At 38.8% G+C, this 26,732-nt stretch overlaps 1 protein-coding gene across 3 annotated transcripts; it reads left to right on the top strand.

Annotated features, from left to right (window-relative positions):
* Nucleotides 1-26: 26 nt before the first annotated feature.
* On the top strand, nucleotides 27-26,732 carry RNMT (RNA guanine-7 methyltransferase). Of its 3 annotated transcripts, XM_065932628.1 has the most exons (13): nucleotides 139-161; nucleotides 844-899; nucleotides 1,648-1,729; nucleotides 4,817-5,271; nucleotides 7,382-7,517; nucleotides 10,123-10,248; nucleotides 12,786-12,901; nucleotides 13,958-14,139; nucleotides 14,618-14,782; nucleotides 17,663-17,780; nucleotides 18,788-18,889; nucleotides 19,921-19,954; nucleotides 23,022-26,732. In XM_065932628.1, the coding sequence occupies exons 4-13, from the start codon at nucleotides 4,858-4,860 to the stop codon at nucleotides 23,057-23,059; spliced, it is 1,431 nt and encodes a 476-aa protein (XP_065788700.1). In that variant the 5' UTR covers nucleotides 139-161; nucleotides 844-899; nucleotides 1,648-1,729; nucleotides 4,817-4,857; the 3' UTR covers nucleotides 23,060-26,732. The 3 variants fall into 3 exon arrangements, with proteins under 3 accessions (XP_065788701.1, XP_065788702.1, XP_065788700.1); XM_065932630.1 differs by lacking the exon at nucleotides 1,648-1,729 and having other exon boundaries at nucleotides 121-161; XM_065932629.1 differs by lacking the exons at nucleotides 844-899; nucleotides 1,648-1,729 and having other exon boundaries at nucleotides 27-161.

Here is a 26,732-nt window from a genome sequence, read left to right on the forward strand (position 1 = left end):
AGGTTCTTGCGTCCCTTCGAGCCGTCGCCCTTCGCACGCCGCGCGCGGCACGCCGGGACTCGGGATTCCGGGCCAAGCGACCCGCGCTCTCCGGAAGTGGCGTCATAGCGCGCGCGTGGCGTGGCGCCGCTTCCGCAAACAGAGTCGCGGATGGCTGGAAGGTAAGTGTGGGATCGCAGCGCTGGGCTCTGTCTTCTTTGTGTGTAGCCGTGGCTGCTGGGGTGGAATGGGCATTCCAACCAGTGGCTGTGCCGCTTCGGCGGGTGCTGACACGCCTCTGCTCGGAGCCAGCCCGGGTTCGAGAGGTCCGAGAGCCGCTTCAGGCCCGGCCGTCTGTCAGATCGGTGGTGGGCCGGAACCTCAGCCGGGCCGCGCCGGGGCGGCTCAGTGCGTCCTCGGGCTCGAGGACACCACCGCCCCACCGGTGGGTCCGGCGTGGAGCTCACCTGCTTGAGTTCCAGCCCTCGGCCGGGTGATTCCTGAGAAACCTCGGGTGTGACTGCTTCGCAGATCACCAAGATGCAGGTTTGATCGTTTATGCGTCTTCTTGTACCTGTCGGCCCAGTCCTTTCCTGAGGGTTCCGAGAGGGAACCCTCTTGTGTCGGGACCTAACTCATTACTCAGCTTGGACTCTCACGCTCACAGTCTTATCCATCTGTGGGGTCGTTTGGAAATCTGTGTCATTTATTCTGACCGAATTGTCTGTGGGACGTTTCATTGGTAGACATGTCTCAGATAAATATAAATTAACTTTTATTCTCAATGGTGAATTTAGATATTACATTAGCTAGGGAAAAGTTACATCGTTTTATTTGAAATTAAAGCCAATTTTATTTCCTTAGGGAAATGATTACTCGATAATCATTTTAAACAGTTATTTAGAAAACTGCATTTCTGGGTAAGTTTTTTCCTCTTTGATTCAATTCTTGTTTTGGCACTTACTGATACTTTGTTACCTCAAACCTTGGATAGTGAAAGTTAATAGCCTTTGAAACCCTTCCTGATTTAGAGTGTCTTCTTTTTACCCATTCCATTAAACAAATTTATTTCTTACTCTGTTTCTTTTTATGGAACACTTCGTAACTTTCAGGTTCTGAATTTGCGGAATCTCACTAATTTTCCGACTTTTGCTTTTTCTTTTCTAATTCAGCCTAACTTTTTAAGTGTTGTGTCAGTTGTAAACTTCTTGAAGACTAGCCTTCCCAGGTGGCTCAGTGGTAAAGAATTCGCTTGCCAGTGCAGGAGACATGAGTTCCATCCCTGATCTGGGAATATCTGTCATACCATAAAGTGACTAAGCCCCTGTGCCACAACTATTGAGCCTGTACTCTGGAGCCAGGGAACCAAAGCTAATGAGCCCATGTGCCTCAACTACTGAAGCCTGGGCACCCAGAAGCCCATGCTCCACAACAAGAGAAGCCACTGCAATGAGAAGCCGGTCAACCACAACTAAAGAGTAGCCCCTACTCCCTGCAAAAAAAAAAAAAAAGCCGGCAGTCCGGGAGGAAACAACTTCTTGAGGACTAATTCACATAGTGCCTTATTGAGCTTCTCTGTAGTACTTCACTGAACTTGTTGAGTGGCTTAATAAATTCTTGTCCAGTAAATAGCTCATTTATTTTTTTCCCTCCTGTTTCATACACAAGCCTGAGAACGTTTGAAAGAGACTAAACAGAGGCCTTACAAATAGCTGAAAAAAGAAGAGAAGCGAAAAGCAAAGGAGAAAGGGTAAGATGTACCTAACTGAATACAGTGTACCAAACAATAGTAAGGAGAGATAAGAAAACCTTTGAAAGTGAACAAAGAAATAGAGGTAGACAATCGAATGGGAAAGACTAGAGATCTCTTCAAGAAAATTAGAGATTCCAAGGGAACACTTCATGGAAAGATGGGCACAGTAAAGGACAGGAACGGTAAGGACGTAGCAGAGGCACCTAATTAAAAAGAAGTGGCAAGAATACACAGAATTGTATAAAAAAGGTGTTAATGACTCAGATAACCACAGTGATGTGGTTACTAACCTAGAGCCAGACATCCTGGAGCATGAAGTCAGGTAGGCCTTAGGGAAGCATTACTAGGGACAAAGCTAGTGGAGGTGATGGAATTCCAGCTGAGCTCTTTAAAAGATGGTGCTGTTAAAGTGTTGCCCTCAATATGCCAGCAAATTTGGAAAACTCAGCAGTGGCCACAGGGCTGAAAAAAGTCAGTTTTCATTCCAGTCCCAAAGAATGGCAATGTGAAAGAATGTTCAAACTACTGCTCAGTTGCTACTCACATGCTAGCAAAGTAGTACTCAAAAGTCCTTCAGCCTAGGCTTCAACAGTTTGTGAACCGAGAACTTCCAGATGTACAAGCTGAATTGAAAAGGCAACGGAGCCAGAGATCAAATTGCAAATATCCATTGGATCGTAGAAAAAAGCAAGAGAATTCGGGAAAAATACCTACTTCTGCTTTATTGACTAGGTTAAAGCCTTTGACTGTGTGGATCGAAACAAACTGTGGAAAATTCTTAAAGAGATGGGAATACCAGGCTACCTTACCTGCCTTTCAATAAACCTGTATGCAGGTCAAGAAGCAACAGTTAAAACTGTACATGAACAATGGACTGGGTCAAAATTGGAACATGAGTACGTCAAGGCTGTATATTGTCACCCTAATTTAATTGCTATGCAGTGTACCTCCAGCAAAATGTCAGACTAGATGACTCACAAGCTGGAATCAAGATTGCCAGGAGAAATATCAACGACCTCAGATATGCAGATGATACCCTGATAATGGCAGAAAGCAAAGAGAAGCTAAAAAGCCTCTTGATGAAGGTGAAAGAGGGGAATGAAAAAGCTGGCTTAAAACTCAACATTAAAAAAACCAAGATCATGACATCTGGTCCCATCACTTCATGGCAAGTGGGGAAAAAATGGAAACAGTGACAGACTTTATTTTCTTAGGCTCCAAAATCATTGCAGATGGTGACTGCAGCCGTGAAATTAAAAGACACACCAGAAAGGTAAAGACCAATACAGTATACTAACACATATATATGGAATTTAGAAAGATGGTAACGATAACCCTACATGTAAAACAGAAAAAGAGACACAGATGTATAGAACAGAATTTTGGACTCTGTGGGAGAAGGTGAGAGTGGGATGTTTTGAGAGAACAGCATTGAAACATGTATATTATCTAGGGTGAAACAGATCACCAGTCCAGGCTGGATGCATGAGACACGTGCTCGGGCCTGGTGCACTGGGAAGACCCAGAGGAATCGAGTGGAGAGGGAGGTGGGAGGGGGGATCGGGATGGGGAATACATGTAAATCCATGGGTGATTCATGTCAATGTATGACCAAAACCACTACAATATTGTAAAGTAATTAGCCTCCAACTAATAAAAATAAATGGAAATAAAAAATAAAAGACACTTGCTCCTTGGAAGAAAAGCTATAACAAACCTAGATAGCATATTAAAAAGCAGACACATCACTCTGCTGACAAAGGTTCGTCTGGTCAAAGCTATGATTTTTCCAGTAGTCGTGTATGGATGTGAAAGTTGGAGCATAAAGAAGGCTGAGTGGCGAAGAATTGATGCTTTCGAACTGTGGTGCTGCAGAAGACTCTGGAGAGTTCCTTGGACAGCAAGGAGATCAAACCAGTCAATTCTAAAGGAAATCAACCCTGAATATTCATTGAAAGGACTGAAGCTGAAGCTCCGATACTCTGACCACCTAATGTGAAGAGGCCACTCATTGGAAAAGACCCTGATGCTGGGAAAGATGCAGGAGGAGAAGGAGATGACAGAGAATGAGATGGTTGGATGGCATCATCTACTCAATGAACATGAGTTTGAACTCTGGAAGATGGTGAAGGACAGGGAAGCCTGTCCATGGGGTTGCAGAGTTGGACACGACTTAGGGACTGAACAACAAAAATGGTCATTAAGTAACAGACTGGGTCTTGAAACTTCTTTCTACTCTCTTCACTTTCTGCCTGATTCTGACATCCATTGCAAACTAAGGATTTTACTAGTCCCAGACTTTTCCTGCTCTTGGTTTTCAGTGTCCCTAGGCCAAAAGAAATACCTAACAGTTTCCCTAAGTGGTTTAGTCCAAACAATTTAAGTGTGTCCTCACAACTTTATTTTAAAAAATAATACTCAGATTGAAAGAAATAGGGTTTAGTTCTTAGTTACCACAAATGCATAGTAGTGGAATGTGTACATCTGTTGAGTACTGGACTTCTCAAGCCTTGAGATTAGATTTGACACCAGCTGCGCTTCTTGTTTTACATTGAATTTCTGTGGTACAACCAAAGTCTTAGCTTCACAAGGTTCTGTTGTCATTTAAAGAAAAATATAGTGCAAGCTACTCAGTTAAAACTGTGCTCTACTTGATGGTGTATCTGTGATATCTTCCAGGTGTCAGGTATCACTAGGTTTTCATTAAACTTTAAAATACCCTGCTGTGCCCATATGAATTTGTTATAGTGTCCAGCACACATTTTGGGACCCAAGGCTGTAGAGTAAGGGTCAGGATAGAAATGGAACTGACTTCATTTACTGTGACAACTTAAGTCAGCTTTAATGTCAGTGGTGACTTTTATGGATTAGATTGTGGAAGTACTTGGGGATTATAATTAGTACTTCATTAGCATTTTTAGAAATTCATATGCAATATGTATCAGTATTGCTTTCAGTATTCTCTAATGAGTTTTTTAAAATTCTTAGTTGATCACTGAAATTAAATGGGCAAGTTCTGATTTAAATTGCTTTTAAAGTCTCAACATTATGTTTACAAGTAATATCAAATTTTTACCATTCCAGTGTCAGTTCATGAAGTTTGACCATCATTTAAGTAATCAAAAATGGAAAATTCTGCAAAAGCAGAAGAACATGAAAAAATCTTTCATAAAGAAGTAGAAACATCATTAGATTCAGAAACAGAGTCATCATTCATTATTAATGAAAATACAACCTCTTCTGGGTCTGATCTTTCTGCAAAGGCTCCTACTTGTGGGCAAGTAAACACACCAAATAAGAGAAAAATGGAGTTTGAGGATGATCTTGTAAAGGAAAGTTCTAGTTGTGGGGAAGACACTCCACCCAAGAAAAGAAAACTTGATGTTGAAATTGCCCCAGAGGAAAAAGGTTCTGGTGATGATGAAGGCATTTCAAGGAGAAGAATAGAAACTGATGGTTTTCCAAAAGATGAACCTACTGGAGATGGCACTCAGAAAAGGAGAAAAATAGAACTTGAAGATGTTCCTGAAAAGCAAAAGGTATTTTGAATGCATTTTTTAAGATTCATAATAGAATATGTCAGATTGAAATGTGGAGCAGTTATGAAATACCTTTTTTTAAAAACATAATTTTAATAAGGGTTCTGTTTTTTAAACTTAATTTTTATTTTATATTGGGGTATTGTTGATTTGCAATATTGTGTTAGTTTCAGGTGTACAGCAGCATGATTCAGTTATACATATATCTTTTCTTTTCCCGTATAGGTTATTGCAGAATGTTGAGTAGAGTCCCCTGTATAGCAGGGAACTTGGAAGGTCCTTGTTGATTGACTATTTTATATACAGTAGTGTGTATATGTTAATCCCAAAGTCCTAATTTACCACTTCCCCACCTTTCTCCTACCTTTCCCCTTTGGTAACCATAAGTTTGTTTTCAAAGTCTATGAGTTTGTGTCTGTGTTGTAAATGAGTTCAGTTGTATAATTTTTTTTAGATTCCACCTTTAAGCGATACCATATGTTTGTCTTTCTCTGACTGATTTCTCTTAGTATAATAATCTCTAGCTCCATCCACATTACTGTAGATGGCATTATTTCAGTCTTTTTTGTGGCTGCATAATATTCCATTGTGTACATCTTCTTGACCCATTCTTGTGTCAGTAGACATTTAGGTTGCTTTCCCATCTTTACTATTGTAAAGAGTGCTGCAGTGAACATTGGGGATCATGTATCTTTTTGAATTCTGGTTTTCTTCTGATACATGCCCAGGAGTGGGATTGCTGGATCATATAGGAGCTCTATTTTTAGTTTTTTAAGGAACCTCCATACTTGTTCTCCATAGTGGTTGTACCAGTTTACACTCTCACCAACAATGTACAGTGTTCCCTTTTCGCCACACCCTCTCCAGCATTTATATTTGTAGACTTTTTGATAATGGCCATTTTGACCTGTGTGAGGTGATACCTCATTGTACTTTTGATTTTCATTTCTCTTTTATTTAGATAAAACTTGTGCTAATGAGATAATTTTCTTATTTTGGAAATCTTCACTAAACACTAGAAAGGAAGTTTTTATAGTTTGCTTTTTTCTTGGTGTTTTCAAAAAGACCAGTGTAAGTTTCAAATGATTTACCTTTTTCCTTTTTAACTAGGTGTTTATATCTTTTTTGTGTCTGAAGTATTTGAGATTATCACTTAAAATGATAAATTTCTAGATGATACCCAGTTTTACATTTCTTTCTTAATGTAATTCCTTAAACTGTGTTTTTTCTGCTTCTTATTAGGGTAGTTACATAAAGCCTGGTATTTAACAAGAGTTAATTATAAAGCACGGGATAGCAAATCATTTTCATCTGGGAATACTATTTTGTGATGGGACCTGAGATGGAGTCTGCACTATACAATGAATGAGTAAAATTCTGTTATCACTCCTCAGGAAGAAAGTGGCAGATAAGCCAGATGTTTGTCGTTGGTGGATTGCAAACCTTTGTAATAGAGAGAAACTTGTAAACATAGTTTTCAAACTTTTACTAGCAGTGGAAACCTTTTTTCAAAGGAAAATCTTCAGCCTTTTACCTATTTTACATACCAGATGAAACACTTTGGTTGAACAGAAAGTGGGGTGATCTGAGGCCCTTTACTTATCTGGCATTTTTGCAGAATGCTTAAGGTCTTATAGAGTACAAGTTGAAATTTGAGTTAGGTTAATAGCAGATAATAGAAATCACTGACACCAAACATAGACTGTTGCGTTCCCATCTCTCTGTGAATATTAGCTCATTTAATGCCCACAATAATTTTATAATAATATAGTATGTATATTGTTTCCATTTTATTTTCTTATAGGAACTTCATTCACTACTGACATTCACTGAACTGAATAAATCAGAACTCTGGAAATATACTGGTTTTATTAACACATTAACACCAAAATTCTGTAGATGAAAATTTCTTAAGAGATGTTTTTTAAAATAGGGAGCAGGGGAAAATCTTTCATGTGATTATAATTAGTGGAATTTCTGTGATTCTACTCCAGCTTAATGAAGTATACCAATCTCAGTATTATTTTATCCATATATAGGTCAGATGCTCTTTTAGACTTATTTGTTTCATGTTCAGCTTCTTAATTTTGTGCCATTCTTATATTTTCAGAACTTGGAAGAAGGACACAGCTCAGCAGTGGCTGCTCACTACAATGAACTCCAGGAAGTTGGTTTGGAGAAGCGTAGCCAAAGTAGAATTTTTTACCTAAGAAATTTTAATAATTGGATGAAAAGTGTCCTCATTGGTGTGTTTGTTTTTTGACTTACAGTTTTGAATTTTTAATTTCAGCTTATGTTTCAATTTTTTCTCCCTAAGTGGTTAATCATACACAAAGTGACAAAGTCTTTAGTTACTGTTCATTTAATCATCAAACCTTGGCTTTATAAAACTGGAGCCAAAACTGAGCCTTTGAGATAAATTGTTTTCATATTTACTAATGGTTGACTATATAAGATATTAATTTTGACTTATTTAGGTTTTCAGAAGGCAGTGTGCTTTTATATTTAGAATTAAGGTTACCTAGTGCTATTAAATAATCTGTTTTACTGTAGTAGTTTTGGAGCAATCCTATATTATTGAATGAAACATTTGGGTTCCATTAAGTTGAGAAGACGGGCAGTGGCATGATATTTTATCTTTGGGCCTTTAATGAGTTGGTAAAGGTCGTCATTTGTATTGATTGTCCATTGAACTTGTTCTTTTCTTCTGGGGAGAAATAAAGTTTATTTTGAGGATTGATGAAGACATTCAACTTTTTGGACATCATTTTTGTCTATGAAAACTCATTTTTGAATTTAAAATGGAAGTCAGAGGAAATTTAATTCTGAAAATATTTATTGCTTTCTGTATCAAATATATCAGTCAGCCACTTACCTGAGATTAGAGGATTTTTAAAAGCCAGTAAATGTTGATGTTTTTCACAAAAAGTTTTTTCAGTTTTGGTTTCTGTTTTGTTTTTTTAAAAGCCAGTCTCAGAAAAAGTGAGAATGCTTTCATAGTTAAACTGAAAAGAGTAAAGTGCTGTTTATGACTACTTTCTACTCGTTTTGACAATATTTTAGTAATTTTAAAAAATAAATTATCCATCCTGAAAAGTGTTAGGAATGGGAACTAGACTCATTTCAGATACATTTTAATATTCTTCTTTCTCACTTTTGTTTTTAATGTTCATGTTTTATTACAGAAATAAGGCTTATTTGTGCTACTTGTTATCTAGGGTAAATGAATAAACTCTTTAAAAAAAGGTTTTTTTTAGGGTTACTATTATGGCGTTTTAAAATCTGTACTCATTAAGTAATCTTTGGACCCTATTCCTAATTTCTCAAATTTTTCTTCTTTTCTTCATCATCCTTAGTAATGTAGATGACTTATTGAGTATTTTTCCTTAAGTGTCACTTACTCATTATTTATTCATTGAATAAATATTTTAACGTTCAGTCGTATTTTTCACATCATTAGTTGTATTATTTTTATAAACAGGGAAACAGGTAGTTTTTATTATAAAAACACTATGTCAGGCAAAAATGTATCTCTCAGCATATTCCTGATGGTGGTTTCTTCTTCAGCTATTCCAGCAGCTTTCTCATTGGGCGCTTTGCTGTCTGCACCTGTCTTTCTGGTCTTGCTGTAATCGATGTGCTCTATGCCAGATTCCTTTGCTGTCTTTTTTTTGGTCTTCTCAGCACCCATTTTTTGCCATTCATTTTTTCTTCCTTGCTGTTTATAGCTAGTGATAGTTGAGTGTGATGCTTGAATGTGATAAAGGTAACTTAAATAATGTTTCATGAAGATTTCCCCTCATTAATCTTATTTTGTGGAAATAAAGAGGTTTTATCATTCTTGCTGTTTTCTACTCTTTGCATATTATATATTATGCTTTTTTTTAAAGATTCAGAGCAGAAGGGTAAATATTGAACACTTGTACATCTGTTGAAATCACTTAAAAATCCTATGGACAGTGAAAGCAGAAGTATTTATATAGAATATTCTAGCAGGCAAAATATTACATAGGAAATAAAAAGCATTAAGCTCAGAATGATAAAGATAGAGTAGATCTAGGATTCAGTATTTTATCCAGTGTGAGAATTGCTGAATATTTCATTGTCTAAGAATATTAATATGCCTTTAACCGATATTTGAATCATTTGGCTATTGATGTAGGGGACCTACTAATATCATCCATTGATTATTAATGTGATTTGGTAGATTGAGATAAAAGATTCCATTTTTACTTCAGAGTTTTAAGAATTCTGATGGCAGTAAAGAGGCTTATATAGTTTTTTGACTAGTTCTTGTGTTTCTTTTGGAGGTAAGCTTGGCATCTTTTATCAAAGTCACGCTCTCATGATCCCATAATTATTTTCATCTTATTAAGTGTATAAGAAGCCAAACACTTAGCTTTGGAAAGAGAACTACAACAAATTATGAATTAATTTTTCTCTTACCAGGAACAAGTGTTGGGTATTCTTGTATTAATTAGAATTTAAAATGTTTGCTATCGACCTGCCAAGATCATGCAGCTTTTCTATACTGTTAAACTTCTGTTTAATCAAATGAGAGAGACAAAATGTTTGCTATATAATGTTGAATCAAATTCTGAAAATAACCTTCAAAAATCTGTCTTAGTTTCTAACATAACAGAGACTATTCTTTCTTCTTTAATGCTGAAGAAGAGTCAAGTTAATTCTTAGTCAAATTTGAAATATTTCCCAAAGGTTATGAATTAATTACATAAATGAATGTGTTTATATTACACGTCATGCAGAAGTTAGTAGATTATTAAGGGTAACAGTTTATGCTTTAGTGAAAATGGAGAAGAGCATTAATTATCACTTATTTCTCTCTTTTAGGGGAATTTTTAGAAAAGGTGAGACAGAAAAAGAAACGTGACATCACTGTTTTGGACCTAGGATGTGGTAAAGGTGGAGATTTGCTCAAGTGGAAAAAAGGAAGAATTGACAAGCTAGTTTGTACTGGTAAGAGAGATAATGACATGGGAAAGAATGCTTTGTGGTCATCCAAGTAAATGGAAATGAGAAAGATCTATTATGGGCATAACACTGAAATACCGTGCCACGAGATGTCTGGGGACTGCGCATGAGACAGGTGTTTTTTAAATGAGGAATATGAATTCACTGATGGTGTTAAGACCACAGATTGAAGTCATGTTGGACTCCATGTTTGAAGCACAAACTTGGAAAGGCTTTCACTGGTCACAGATAGGACAGTTTCCTAAATTAAAAAAACAGTAATTATAGTGGATTGAAACACATGAAATAAAGGGGAAAAATCTCATTGTTCAGACTTGGAGGGGTCAAGGAAACTTACTCAATTATTCTGAAATGTGTAAACAAAGGCAGAGGGTATTTCTCTTTTCTAACCCTATATGAACCATGCATAACCAAATGGTTGAAAAGACCAACTCCTGTTTATTGAAAAATCATGATGAATAAATTTTTCCACCCTTGATGAAATAATGGCTCTAAGCTGCAGTCATTAATAGCTGAAGCTATTAGGAGAAAAGTTGAAAGGAGCTTAACTGGATTAATCAAGCATCTGAACCTCCCAGTCAGTCTTAACCCGGAAGAGGGGCAGGCAGACGACATGTTCCTTTCCGTCTGGAGTCATGGACACGCATGGCACTGCCTATGGAGTCATGTTGCCTAAATCGGCACTTCTCACAGTTTCTGGTTTATGACCTCAGTACCCTCTTAAAAATGATTAAGGACCCCAGAAAGCTTTTGTGTATGTAGTTAAATATATTGATTATGGAAATTAAAACCAGCAATTTAAAAAATACCTTTAATTTATTACAAATAAAATTTAGTGAGACTAGCATTTTAAAAATATTTTTGCAATTTCTTTTAAAGTCTGTAATAGTAAAAGACAGCTGAATTTGCACCCCTGTTTCTGCATCAGTATGTTGTGATGTGTTATTTGATGAGCAGTGAAATGGAATTATTTGATGGGAAGCTCCATTAAATCTATCTTGCACTTTGCCCTGCGAGGTTTTGTTCACTAAAATTATGCAAATCTTCTAAAAGTTGGCATCAAGAAATCACATTGGTTTAATATCACCATCAATCAGAAAAGTTTTTAATATTGGGACAATACCCAGCCCATCGTGATAGAAGCAGTTTCTTCAGAGCTGTAGTTTTCAGTTGAAAGCTCAGGTTTATCATTGGTAACAAATACCATCTGTGGTTTTCACGTTTTTCATTTTGAAGAAAAGGTCTGCCAGATTACCAGGTCTGAATAACCAGTTTGTCTCTCTGTGGTTCTTCAAGTGAAAACAATTTTTGTATGAAAAAATTGGCCAGTACAGCTCGCAAACAGTCACACCAGTCCTGTTCAGATAGACTTCGTTATGTAGCAGAAATGTTTTAAAGATTTTATAAGATTAATTTTTACTGCTTTATCACGAACATCCCTAAATGAAATTGGCTTCCCCCTTTCCCCTTTTTTTCTTTCTGAGCTGGTTTATAGCAGTGAAAAATATATCAAGAATTACCAGTATCATTGGTGCTCCTACCTTATATTCATGACACGGTATCAACTGTTATTTCTTTGTGTTAGTCACTCAGTCATGTCCGACTCTGCAACTCCATGGATTGCACCCCACCAGGCCCCTCTGTCCATGGAATTCTCCAGACAAGAATATGGGAGTGGGTAACTATTCTCTTCTCCAGGGGATCATCCTGACCCAGGGTTTGAATCTGGGTCTCCTGCATTGTAGCCAGATTCTTTACCACTGAACCACCAGGCAAGTCCTTAGACTACAAGGAGATCAAACCAGTGAATTCTAAAGGAAGTCAACCCTGAATATTCATTGGAAGGATTGATGCTGAAGCTGAAGCTCCAACACTTTGGCCACCTGATGCAAAGAGCTGACTCATTGGAAAAGACTTTGATGCTGGGAAAGATTGAGGGCAAGAGGGGAAGGGGGCGACAGAGGATGAGATGGTTGGATAGCATCACTGACTCAATGGATATGAATTTGAGCAAACTCCAAGAGATGGTGAAGGATGGGGAAGCCTGGTGTGTTGCAGTCCTTGGGGTCGCAAACAGACAGGACTGAGCGACTGAACAGCAGCATCCACTGGTGCTTCTGTACCTGCAGTGCAAGTCTCTACACGGAAAAAACAAATAACATTGAATTAGGAAAATATAAAGAGCTGAGTGTACAGAGTTAGGTTTTATAATTCAAATTGGAATCTAAACTTTCTGCTTTAAACTTTGAATAAGCATTTAAAAATCATGATAGAACTTCTCTGTTGTCAGTACTTATTGAGAAAGTGTTTAATTCATTCTGAAAAATATCAGTCATTTGCATTGGTACAGAAGACTTTCTTCTCCCTTGTTTTGAAGGACATAGAACCTTTGTGCTTTTCTAAGGCTAGATTTCTTGCCAGAGTTTAACAGTTGAGATGAAATCTAGATTGTGCCAGTTTTGTGTTTCTTATGTAACTCTATGGGCCTCTGCTGACATCACTGATGCCCCTTCCCCTTCCAGATATCGCTGATGTTTCTGTCAGACAGTGTCAGCAGCGGTATGAGGACATGAAAAATCGTTGTCGCGATAATGAGTATATTTTCAGTGCAGAATTTATAACTGCTGATTGTTCAAAGGTATGTGTTTTTTTAGAAGTATGTCTTTTTATATTTTTAGTTTTAATAAGTGATTTGTTTTAAAAATCAGCTCATTTTTTAAAAATGTGCTTTGAAACATTAAAATTCTTAGGACATGCATTTTTTATTTCAGCTAGAAATTCCATTAATGATACATTTCCTTAAATGACCCACCGAATACTTCTGGTAATTTTTAGCTTTTAATACTTTTACTCTGGAAATCGTTTGTTGCTTTTCTGTTTGGACACTGTTTTCTTGTATTTTGAAATAAATCTGCGCTTAGGTTTTGTTTACCCTGTAATTTGTTTGGCCAGCTTCTCAACATGTCACAGTCTGGTGACACCTATTTCTGGATCTCTTTGACAGCTGAAGTTCAAGACTACAGAGGCACTTGAAATGCTGAAAATCTCCCCCTTGAACTTTATCTCTCTTTTCTGACTTGTTAGCTCTTTAAATTATTATAGATACCTTTAGCTACACATTTTGTTGGCAGTTGTGAAGGTGGAAAGAGGTAGTAGTATACTGCTAGAAAGTTAGAAACCTTTAAAAAACATTTTGCATTTTTTAGAATTTCCCAGGGAGTTCTCTGGCAGTCCGGTGATTAGGATTTGGCACTTTCACTGCTGTAGCCCAGGTTCAATCCCTGATTGGGGAATTAAGAGCCTGTTGGCTGCATGGCAAAACCTAAAAAATAAAAAAATGTCTCAAAGGCCGGCTTTGTGTTTTTCATAAACCCAAGTATATAGGTCAACGTCATTTTACTTTAGTTTTCCAGTAAAGCCAATTAAAGAATCAATTCCTTTAAATGTCATGTTTGTTTGATGTATTTTTAGTATGATTCCAGAATCTCTAGTTTTTGAAATTACTCTGAAAGTGGGAATCAGATTCTCTTGAACCAGAAAGAACATTTTTATTATGATCCTTAAGATGCATAATGATAGAGGACAGGTTGGTTGGAGGGCATGTCAACTTTTATTTTAGGGATCCTAATATTAGAAATTCACTAATTATGTTGCAGCCAACTTCAAAATCTTGACCCATTATAATTTGTCTCAGGAACTCCTGACTGATAAGTTTCGTGACCGAGAAATGTGCTTTGACATCTGCAGTTGTCAGTTTGTCTGTCATTACTCATTTGAGTCCTATGAGCAGGCTGACGTCATGCTCAGAAATGCGTGTGAAAGACTGAGCCCTGGAGGCTATTTTATTGGTACCACTCCCAATAGCTTTGAATTGATGTAAGTACTTTCATATATTGTGGTTTATAAAATATTCAAAATTAAGCTTATTTTAGAGCAGCAGATGTTTATCAGAAATAGAGTTTATAGAAGGGCTGAGCACTTTGATGATGTATTTGTGTAGTTAATCTGGTTTTAAGTTAAAAAGTCAAACTGACAGATGAACCTTTAAAACATCTTTGTGTATTAGTTGGGGAGTGATGTTGCATTGAGCCAAAAAGCCAGAGGTGATATTGCTAGATAAACTCCAGATCAGATGAGACTTAACCAGCTGTCATGATAATGAAGCCTACTCCTAGCATGATTTTGTTAGTGATATTGTTAATGATATTTTAGCATATTGCTTCTTAAAAGTAGCTCAGACCCACTTCACAGCTACAAATTGCATCATGTGTGTTCCTCCCCATATTTAATCTGATCAAAATAAATTTGACCTAATAATAGATTTGATTTTTTTGGGGGGGGGGATAACTTACAGAAGACGCCTTGAAGCTTCAGAAACAGAATCATTTGGAAATGAAATATATACTGTGAAATTTCAGAAGAAAGGAGATTATCCTTTATTTGGCTGCAAATATGACTTCAACTTGGAAGGTGTTGTGGATGTCCCTGAATTCTTGGTCTATTTTCCATTGCTAAATGAGTAAGAATGTCATTAATCTGTTACTATTCTCATTTGGGGGCTTCCCAGGTGGGTCTAGTGGTAAAGAACTTACCTGCCAATGCAGTAGATGTTAAAGTTGAGGGTTTGATCTCTGGGTCAGGAAGATCCCCTGGAAGAGAGCATGGTAAGCTACTCCAGTGTTCTTGCCTGGAGAATCCCATGGACAGAGGAGCCTGGCAGACTACAGTCCATGGGGTCACAAAGAGTCAGAAACGACTGAAGTGACTTAGCACATAGCACATTCTCTTTTTGTGTAAGAATGAAGGTAAAGGGGGAAAAATCAGTATTTCTATTTGTCTCTTATTTTAAGTGGGTTCTTAAGAAGTATAGCCTGAATAATGACAAAACTAAGACTCAACAGTTGGTGCCATAGGTCACTTACAGCCTTATTCATTTAGTTTCTTTTATTCCTGAAACTATTTTATCCTGTAGGCAAGGAAAGGGGCCTGTTGCATACAACTTGTGGCATGAAATAACTGACAACTAGAAATAGCAAAGATTTGTTTTTAAGTAACTACTGGTACTTGGGTAACTGAAATTAGTCGTCTCAAAGTAGGGATCCCCCTTTTGACACGAATAGGTATATTAAAAGTTGTTTTATATTTCACTATAGCTTATGAAACTATGACTCATGGCAGTGGTGATAGTAAAATCCTGATTCAGGAATGTATTCATGAACCTGAATTCCTGGGAGTCCTGGCAAACCATAGGCCCAGGGAAAGCTGAGGTTTCAGGCTATGCAGGTAGGGCACCAAGGCCTAATGAGACCCCTTGGTCTTGGGGGTTTCCCAGAGAGGAAGTATGGGAGAGTCGTTATATGTGGGCCATGTCACAGCTGACCAAAGTGTGTTTCCTTCTTTTTATTTTTTCTTCTTTTTAAAACAAAGCCTTCATTAACTGAGGAAAAGGATGAGCTTTATTCTTTTGCTTATTTTTAGATGGTGATTATTTATTTGAATTGTGTCTCAGTCAGCTTGTAAAATTATGGATGTAGGAGTTCCAGGAGTTCTACAGTGTATAAAACTTTTAAAGAAAATGAAAATGAAGAAAATGAAAGAAAATAAGAAAATGAAGTAGCATGTGATTAAACATGGAAAATAGTATGCACAGTTTATAAATATGAAAGTTAAAAAATTTATATCACATTTTCCTTATAATTAGCAAACTTGGGGGAAATGTTATGCTTGAAGAAATTAAAACGTTTTTAGTATGTTATTTTATATGTTTGGTATGTTAGGTTGGTGCTTTTGGTTGACAGTTGGTGATTTGAGTATACCCCAAAAGATAAAGAATGAAACAAAAGTGTTTTTTTTTTTAAATGGCTAAGCAAACATTAGCAATCTTTTCTGTTTGTATTGTTAATGATGATAAACATATCAAGTAGTAAATTGTCACTTTAATTTTAAAATTTTTATAAATTATTTATTGAGATAGATATTCGTTCAGAGAGATGATCTGAAAATGCATAGGGATCCAAACTGCCTTTGCTGTCTTGTTAATTAGCTTTCATATGCAGACCTATTCAAATTGGTCAGATTGAGTCTCTGTTCTTTGTAATTATATTTGTAGATGTAAAACTCGGTTTCCCTTGTAAAGGTTTATTTTGGATATTTTTTGATAGAAAATGAATGCCTGGAATAGAAGAGGCTTTATATTGACTTGTGTTGTCTTCTTAAGGGGTCTGATGCAAGTGGCAGGGACTCCTGCTGTACACGCGGCTCTTGCGTGCAAAGCTGAACAGCCCTCTGATGCTCCCTTCACTCTGTCCCCTCATCCGTCACCTCAGGGGTCCCCTTTCAGGGTTTTTCCTGTTCCTCCTGTCATCTTTTATCTGCTGCTTGAAATCATCCTCAGGTTCCTTTTTGTTGTCTACAGATGCTCAGTAATCTGCTTTGGCAATTGAGGTGGGAAAGATAGACCTAGTTAGACTTGAGGAAGCCACTGGGAGAAAGTGACGTCTGAGGGAGAAAGTGATATCTAACTCAACATCTAAAGGCTGTCTGGTTGGCCAGTTTTGCCCTAAGTGTGCTGGGGAGCCAACGAGGGTTTTTAAAGGACATGACCTGTGCGCTTATGAAGCATCATCTGACTGCAGTTGGAAAATTGGTTGAGGGAGAGTAAGAATAAAAGCAGGGAAACAAGCAAACGAAGTGGTACCACACTGAATGGTGGTGGTGAAAGAGCAGGCTGGTGGCCAGTGTCGGGATTGGAAGTGTGCCTGTTCCAAGTACGTTTTGCAGGTTAATGGAGAGGATGCAGTGGCGTGCTGAACGCTGGGCACAGGGTGGGGCGGCAAGGAGCGTTAGATGGTTTACTGAAATAGCAAAAGACTGGCAGGAGAACAGGCTGGTGGGATTCAGCCCTGCACGCCTGGGATCATCCTGGTGGAGATTTCTAGAGAACATGGAGTGAATGTGACAAAAGCCAGGACTGAGCTGTCACCGCTGCTGGCAAGCTGTGTACATCAGGGAGTGACATTGAGCAAGGATCTGGGCCACTGTCTTCAGAACCGTGACATCTAGAATTTGGGAAAAGAGACCTGTAGAAAACATACTGTGGAGACGCAGTTCAAGATGTAGGATAAAAATTAATAGTGTCTTGCCAGGGAATCCAGTAGATGAAAGGGAATATTTTCATTTCACTTCCTGGCCTGTTTGTTAGGTTACTGGAGTTCCCTGTGACCCAGGGAGATCTAACCGCATGTTTCCTTCAGGTCACTAGGGTGTTGCTCTTTACTTATTTTTCATGGTCCTCTTGTGAATTTGTAAGGTTTTTAGTTAAGCCCAGAAGATGTTACTGTTGCGTAAAGAATTACAAATATTTTGGAAGCCTTTTCATGAAAGAATCTTTTTTGGACAGAATGGCGAAGAAGTACAATATGAAATTAGTCTACAAAAAAACATTTCTGGAATTCTATGAGGAAAAGATTAAGAACAATGAAAATAAAATGCTGTTAAAACGAATGCAGGCCCTGGAGGTGAGTATTTAGAAATTGTATAAAATCCTAGGTTATCACAGACTTGTTTGGTTGTTTCTGAGATTCCTTTCAAGGCCATGGACACACTCAGTATTTATATAAATTGCACAGATAACTGGTGCCAATGCTAGACTGTTCAGCACCTAGGACAGAGCTTTAACACGGACTGTCAGGACTGTCGGCATTTGGGGCTGCTCTGTATCTGAAGCATGAATTTTTACACTACAGAAATAAGCAAATCTATTTCTCATTGGCAAAAATGTGTTGATTGTAATGGTTGCAAAATGGTTTTTTGATTAACAAAGATGTGTTTGAGCCTAGTTACAATGATTTAAAATTCACAGTCTGAAACTGCAATTACGTTTGCACCAACCTAATACTTAAAATGGATTAAAAATAATGCTTGAAGTAATTTGAATATCAGACATTTGGTCACCATATCTTTAAAAACACAGCATTTTTTTGAGACCCTTCTTCATATTCTTTGTAATTGTGGAGACGATCTATATTGGAGGCTGGATGTTTTCCTTCTCTTCTGAAACTCCCAAGGTTCTGTTGACTGAACATTTTATTTGTATTATTTCCAGTTGCTGTTCGTACTTCCGTGGCGGTTAAGTCACCGTGACATTGAGATGAATGTTTAACTCTTGTGTTGATAACTTCCTTCAGAGTTGAGTTGTGGCAGGAAAAACCTTTGCCCGGGAGTCACGGAGATACAGGTGTTTGCTGCCAAGTGGTCTTGGTGGCGATTCAGGACACGTTCAGTCCCTCTGTGACACTCTATAATTGTAGGTACTCCGGCCATGCTCATTGTTGACCACAGCAGCTGCTTTGTTCAGAGAGGATTCCCTCCACTCCTTTTTTTTATATTTCAAAAGTATGTGTAGTTTTTATTTCTGAAGTAATACTTAAAGATTATTATCTCATTTCAGTGATTTAGGGTGTTTCATTCTGAATTATAAATTTCAATGTAACGACTCAACTAGGAATTTCCCTTGATTCCTTAGCCATATCCTGCAAACGAGAATTCCAGACTTGCCTCTGAGAAGGTGGGTGACTATGAACATGCCGTGAAGTACATGAAGAACGGTCAAGTGAAGCTACCTTTGGTAAGGTTTCATTCTTTAACAAGTCTTAGAGAAAAATGGAAACTTAAATTATTTCACTGGTTTACAATACTTGGGTTCACTGACTTATAAATCAGATACACTTTAGCCTGTTTCTCCTAAGTTAGGACTTTATAATTGTAGAATACAGAATAAAATGTACTTTAATGCTGAGAAATGTGGTGTAGTATTTGAGAGAGTAAGGATGGGAGGAATGTTCTTGGCTTGGCTTGAGAGTTCTCTTGCTGTATCATTGTATCTTAGCCTGGACACTTCTGACTAGCAGTGTTCCATAGATATAATTCAGGGACTTGAACTTAGATGGGGAAAAATTATATCTTCACAGACTTCTATGTCGAAGTTCACATTTTCCTTAATTATGAATGCTCCACAACCATAGTGGTATGGTATTACTAGTTGTAGCTGTGACTTTGTTATCAATAGAAATTATAGATATTTGTGTAATACATTTTTGCTGACATCTTATAGTATTGATGTTCATTTATCACTTCTTCAACATTTATCACTTCTTCATTTCCTTAGTTATTAGACTTGTCACTGTATCTTGTTACTCAGTGTCTTTGCAAAATAGCAAGTATGTTACTAAATGCAGTTTATTTCCTTTGTATGATAGATATTTTGTGATTTCCTTTGTAAAAACACAAAAGTCATATTCCCTCCTGCAGTATTATTTGATGTTTCAAGATAGGCCTTTTATCTCCCAAGTTAAAAATGTAAGCTCAGTACTTTTTCCAGTTACAAATGAATACCCTGTTTATGCAGATTCACCCTTTGATTGAGAATCAGTGGTTTAGAGAATTGGCAGGAGCACAAAAGTGATAAGAAGATGGCATTAAGAGTTAATCTCATTGATTTATTTTATATTCAGATCACAGAAATATTAACAGTAAATTGTATGTATATTTATAATGAAGTTAGGGTTTTGGGACACCTCTGACCATTATTGAAAAATAAGTAGACGTGTACTTCTATATTCAATTCTAAATTTTCTTCCTTATTTTTTTAAATTTTAGGGGACCTTAAGTAAATCAGAATGGGAAGCTACAAGTGAGTATATCGTCAGTGTAGATTTACTGACATTTGCAAAGATTGCCTCAAAGTGATTGTTAAAATTGGAAGACTTTAGAAATTTTTCTGACACAGATTGTGAGGGGATGATTGTGTTCACACAAAATTCCTATAAATGTTTAGTTCCCCTTGTCTTGCAAGGCTGTTCAGTGCCAAAAGAAAGCATATGCAGGGTGTTCCTTAACATAAACTTTGAGCATTCTTAAATATTTCCATTGTCTGCTCGTTACTGCAAAGCCATCTGTATTTTACATCTTTACCTCACATTTCTGTTGGGAATTTTTTGGCTTATGGACCACTTCCTTGTGTTTCACTTTTTTGTGGCCTCTCTGATGTTGACAGTGAAGGCTTAGTAAATGCTAAGATGTTCAGTTAAGCAGCACTGAGCAGGATGTCTCGGAGGATGTGCAGTTGGGAACAGCCATGATGTGGAGGCATTCTGGAGTGAGGCGCTCATCTCTGGATGAGCGGTTAGAGCCCGGCCAGTTCTCAAGGTCCCAGAGCCTCCCTGCTGGAGTGATGGTGGTGCCGCATATGGTCACCCTGAGGACTTACAAGGTAGTTCCCATTCTTCGCTTATGTATTTGTTGATTATATTGAAGAGAAAATCAGAGGTAATCAGAGATGAATACTTTGAATATTGAGTTACATAAAGATCTATGAAAGGGCTTTGGGGGATACAAAAAAAAAATTACTACCTCTCTGCCTCGCAGTGGAAGAAACATAAATAAGTGACTTCTAGGCAAATTGTTCCACACGCTGAAGTTCCTATAATGAGGAAAACAGATGAAGGAGTACTCAGTGAAAACTAGAGAAATTGGAAAATAATAACAGATGGTGTTACGGAATGTTTAGCCTGGGCCTGGTCGCTGTTGGAAGCTTTCATGTGTTATGCCTCATTCCATCTTCACAGCTTCATGAGTAGACTATTGTTAATCATGTCTTCTTTTCACAGATAATCAGGCAGATAGCTTGGCTAAGGTCAGAGAGCTAATCCAGGTGCTTCACACTCGCAGCCTTCGCCTCAACAGAAGCCCACGTGAAAGGAAGAGTGTTGAGACTTGCTGAATGGAAAGAGAGGAAAAGGGAAGACAAGGGCTAACACTTTGAGCTTGTTTGTCTCAGAATATTGTTTCCTTTAGTAGAAATGGGATTGGAAGACATTAGAGACATCATCTCTGATGAATGTGGGAATGTGTACAGAAACTGACACATTTCTTCGACTTCCCTGGAGTGCAGATATGCAGCTGCCTTAGCTGTCCTGTCATTGCCAGAGGGCGGTACAGCAGGATAACCTTGGGCAAAGGTCGTGGTGGTGGTGCTGGCTGCAGATCAGGACTGTTTTTTTAATACTAATTGTGGACTTTAGTGATACTTTGCAGATGAATTAGATGCCTCCAGACAGTTGAAGAAGAGGGGGGTTAGAGATGAGAAGAGCAATAAGAAAGGAGCAGTGGCCACAGGGCAGCCAGGATCACCGTGTCAGGGCCGTCCCCTCTGTAACGAGTTATACTCTTACAACCTAGAGGGCTTTGGGTTGTGCCACAGTCTGAGAAGCTGTATTTTAAACTCCTACTGATCTAATCATTGAGCTCGTATTTCCAGAGCTTGCTATTCCTCTAGAAGATGCTTTAAATGTGTTGCTGACAAATCAGAAGTGGTTCAGGTTTTGTTTGTTTAAATCCCAATTGAAATGCTGGCACAGAAGGCATTTTATATATAATTAGTGAGACTTCCAGGATTTTTGAGTTAGAAAAGAGAGAAAGTTACTCATTGCTGATCTGAAATCGGGCATTAGTTTTCAGTGACCCTACGTCAGAGCAGCTCAGGACTGCCAGATTACCTGCAGTAGGTGCAGAAGTGTTTGGGGTGGGTTTAGCAGGGATGGTTGTATAGAGAACACTTGGAGTGCAGGGCAAGCTCTGATGCTGAACTGTCCTGAGCCTCAGGACTTGCTCTTGAAAGCTTTAGGTTGCTCTGCTATCTGACCCTCTAGAGGAATTTACAGTGTTGATGATCACTCTGCCTGTTTCCTGCCCGTCTGTCTGCTTTGCTGCCAGCCATCTTTCATTTCTCCTAAAAGGCTCGGGAGGTAGTAGATGAGGAGTAAAGAGCAGCATGGATCAGAGAGACTGTTATGGGAGACTGCATTGGTGCTTCTGTGCAGACTGGATTGGGGGGCAGAGAGCTTGAGGATTGGGAGGCCCTTACTTGGTCTGCCATCCTTCATCCGTCCCCTGTTCCACAGTTGACCCAAGGGGCAAGGCTTTCTTGTCACATGGCTTCTTATCTTGACTTGCTGGTTGAATGTCCTAGTGAACATCCTGAACATTCTTGTGATATCGAGACTTTGTCATCTCTGTCGTTTTCATAACTGTAACATCTGTCAGTCTCTTAGAAGAAGATACGTTTGAACCTCAGTGATTCAGGATGAGGAGCTGCAGGTGCATTTGGATGTCTGAGTGAACACATGTGGAGCAGGAGGCCTGGTTTTAGGGAGCATGCTCTTGAGGCTGGGTGTGTCTCTTCACGGGTCTCGAGTCATCAGGTAGCCTTGGCCCAGTTTTTTTACCATGCCCTTAGCACTGCAGCTGGGTAATTGGATGAACTTCAACATGCACGTTATATTCCTTTACAGTTTTTTTTTAGGGTTCACCTACTCCCAAGTAGCAAACTTAAGAGTACCCCTGCACTCACAGTAGTGTAGTTATTCCAGGTAAAAATAATTAAATCATAAAGTTTCCAGTTTTCATTTTATACTTTTTTCTCCTCAAACTGTCAGTAGGGATTTAACTGTTAAGTTGGATTGCTCTATGACTTTGATGTCAGAGTATTACAGTAGGTGGATATTTGTTTTCACATAAATAGATATGATCTTGTATCTACCTAACTATGACTCACAATTATTGAAGAACTCTTAGAAATAAATAATGGAACTGTCTTTCAAAAGCTGCTTGAGAATTTTCACCAAATTATGAATGAGACCAAGACTGTTGCCCTGAGGATATGAGAAACCAACCTCTAATTTTATTTGTTTTCTTTTTAGGTATTTACTTGGTTTTTGCATTTGAGAAGCAGCAGTGAGCACATCACATGTGCAGTGGCACCAAAACAACTGTGTTCTGTCTTATACAGATTTGAACGGTCTACCTTCCATAGATCTGACACCCTTGTTAAATGTAACTATTCTCAGTGGGCAGGATGCTGCTGGAAACGTCAGTGTATAAATGGAACTTTTGCTGTCTGTGACAGATGAATTTTGTGTGTGTATATAAGAATGAGATGGGACCTTTGTCTTTAAAAATCTATTTTTAACGTTCTAAGAATTCCATTTGCTTCCACTCTCGTAGCTCATAAAAATTATAAAATGACGTGTTAAAGCCTGAGTTCTTTCACCAGTGCTCTGCTTCGTCCAGTGTTTATTTACAGTATTAAACTTTTGCAGTTGTAGAATTGGTGGGAGTGTACTAATTCACAGGGATGTGTGCTCATTTCCGAAGTTTTGTTAGTGTTTTTCAGGGTTAAATAATTGCTCTCTGTACAACTGAATGTCAGTGTTCAGTATAAGTTTAAAACTAAAATTTACATGGTGATAAAAGTTAATTAACTTTAACTTAGGATTGTAGCCAATTATTAAATTTCATTTTAAATAGCAACTAGTTCATTTGCTAACATGACTGAGTTCTAGAACTGGACAGAGCATTTCAGATTCCAGCATAAAATTGTTTTGCATTTGGGGGGCTTTCTCATAGGAGTTCCTGATGATAGCAGTTAATGTTTCTAGTTATCAAGGATGTAATTAATTTCTCTACTGAACCAAAATGCCGTGGGTATTTTTCTCAAGATTTAGTGGATGTCTCCCATGTGAACCTGTTTGCACATTTTCCTCAGATTTATATAAGGATTTATATAAGGTTGGGGGGGGCGGGGATGGCGGGGCAGGGGCAAGGATCCGCAGGGATGGAGATATGGGAGTGGGCCAGTGGGCAGTGTGTGGCTGTGAAGGGAGCTGACAGAGAGGCTTGAGGGATCCACCTGATGGAGGTCTGGGCTGCGATGCTGCATGCTGTCGATCTGTTCCCCTCTTTGGCCCAGAAAGAACCAGTACGTGTTCCTCCATCACAGCGTTGGCTTGGCGCAGTTGGATCTGGTGTCTCATCCCCACTTGGAGTTTTCATTTGCCATTTCAGAACCCTTAAGAGTTGTCAGCCCTGGCTTCTCGCATGACTCTTCTGAAACTGACACCAAAGTGAACTGTTGTCCTTGATTTATCACCATTTACAAAACTAACCAGTTTTGATATATAGAAAAAAACTTATTTAAAGAGCAAAGCAGAGAATTTATACATACTCTTAAAAATCATTTCTTTCATGCATGGTTTTAAAAGACATTTCTTTCTGTAATTATCCAGAGTACTTGTTAAGAAACTGTTGTCTCTTAGTTTATTTACATGTGTTGATTGTTCATTTTGTTAGAATAGCAGACATTTCAGCTGTTAGATAACACAGATTACCTAATTTCTGTTCCTTCCACAATCTGTGCATCTCCAGCTGTTACCAGCTTATAAAAATGTGGTGATCCACCATAAGTTGTTAGAGGAAATAAATAATAGCACTTCTGACTGGTGGCTGCCATTCGCCAGCTGAGGTTTGGTGGCGGTGCTGGGAAGTGGGCTTGTGAGCTCTTAGTATTACATCAGTTCTGGGGGAAAGTGCTAGGAAGTACTGTGATAGTTTGGTATAGAATGTAAAGCTTCTCTGTTATCACTGTTCTCATGTAGTCATCTTAGTGTATGTATTCCAAGCAAGTAATAAGATATTTTTAGCCTCCTCCTGCTCTTTCCACTCCATGGAAAATTTGGGTGGAATAATTTGTGGTGGCAAAGCCAAATGGAAAAGGAGGATAAAAAGGAGCAGAGAGAGCCGGGTGGGCTCTGGGATCTGAGCGAGCTGATGTATGCTCGGAGGTGCTCAGAGCCTCCCCGGAAGGTGTGGCATCCTGTACGTTGCACTTTGCACATTTATGACGTTGTTGCCTTCCCTGCTCTTCCTTCCTGACGTCTCCTGCTGCAGCTAGTGGTGGGCAGTGACTCAAGAACTCCCATCACCAGGGTAAAAGCTGATGGGACTTCCTACACACGTCTGCAGTCTAAATATTTGATGATTTTCCATCCAAGACCTGGGGAAACTGTTAAGGAGAGTGGGCTTTTCATTATCAGGCCAGTGATGTCAGGCGCTCATGGGAGTGACTGAAGGGCACTTTCAGACCTGCCATTAGGTTTGTCCCCTGAGAATGGAAGTAGAAATGAGGATCAGATACAGCCTCTGTGGAAAAAAGTTGGAAGGAGTGGGCTGGGAACCTGGCTGTTTGTGTGTAACTAAGAGCAATCAAATGGAATTCTTTGGGCCTGGAATCTTAGTAAAGCAAGGGCACTGCATGGCCGGTGTTCAAGGGGAGAAACTGGCCATTTCCCACTGCACCAAAAGGAAAGTGTCCTGACCTGCCGGCCGCAGCAGCCTACAGGTGGCAACTGTGCCCTGAGGTCACTAGGCCTCTACTCCAGTGTGACTCCCCAGAGAAATCTGCATCCAGGGAGAGAAGAATTAATTAGAGGCTATGATGACTCTTGAGAGGTAGATTGTCAGTGCAGGGTTTCCTACTCACCCCTCACCAAACTTGGAATTCTGAGAAGTACGATTGCCATCTATATTCATGTTAATGGTGTTTCTAGAGCATCCAAACAAAGAGATACAAGTGAGAAGGGCCTGGAGGCAGGTGTGTGATACAGGTCAGCACAGGAGAGATCACAGGGGCATTGTTGGCTGACCAGCTCTGCAGTCCCTTTAGCTCTTCTGGGAACTGATTCAGCCTGTCTTAGCTCATTGTCATTGTGTTGTTTGTCTTCGAAGTATCCTTCTAATGAGTATTTGGCTTCCTGTGCAAATCTTTGTATGGGGAAGAACTGCCAGTGTAAATATTCAAGCTACTGAACATGACTTTTATGAACTGACTTTCTGTTGTCTACCTCCATCTGAGGCCAGACCCAGGGACCATGGCCCTGTAATCACAGTACCATAATGCTTGTGACACCTACTGGCCCTTTGATCAAACAGGAAGCATGGGTGTATAATATCACTACCTCCCTGGTCAACATCAAATGCTGCACATCTGATAGGAAGCTTCTTCGTTTCTCACCCTCTGACAACATTATTCCTGATTCTTTGAAAGTAGCTGATACAGTGGCTGCTGCACTCATTTATTTAGTGATAGACTTATTTCAGCAGATGTACACGGGACTGGAGTTGGGTAACAGCCAGCTTTTCACCTCACATCCATCTCTGTTCCCGTTTAGCCTGGGACATGCGTGCCTGCTTCTCACTGCACTACTGAACAAGTATGGGGCACCCAGCAGTACTCTCCCACGCTGGCCTGGCAAGCCCCAGATGGAAAACATGCATACAGTCAGGACCCATATCAAACAATGTTCCCAGCACCCCAGAAGTCCCTCTTTCTCCCTTTTAGTTGCTGCCTCCCATGGGTAACCACTGTCTGGACTTCCAAGAGCATGGGATAGTTTTGTCTGTTTTGGGACATTTTATGAATAGAATCAAACAATATGTTTTCCTTTGTATTGGCTTATTTGCTCAACAGTATGTGAGATTTCTCACATGTATTTGTTGCATGTATTTGTACATGGTTGGTTTTCATGACTGCATAGTATTCCATCACGTGAATAAACCACATGTTATTTATCTAA

This window comes from Muntiacus reevesi, chromosome 4 (assembly GCF_963930625.1).
Source record: "Muntiacus reevesi chromosome 4, mMunRee1.1, whole genome shotgun sequence".
NCBI classification, from domain to species: Eukaryota; Metazoa; Chordata; class Mammalia; order Artiodactyla; family Cervidae; genus Muntiacus; species Muntiacus reevesi.

Excerpts from the sequence above, each read along its gene's own strand:
- RNMT (XM_065932629.1), top strand. The coding sequence starts at position 4,858 with ATGGAAAATTCTGCAAAAGCAGAAGAACATGAAAAAATCTTTCATAAA. Across the intron at positions 12,902-13,957 it reads TAACTGCTGATTGTTCAAAG|GAACTCCTGACTGATAAGTT; the intron begins GTATGTGTTTTT and ends AATTTGTCTCAG. Across the intron at positions 14,783-17,662 it reads TATTTTCCATTGCTAAATGA|AATGGCGAAGAAGTACAATA; the intron begins GTAAGAATGTCA and ends TTTTTTGGACAG.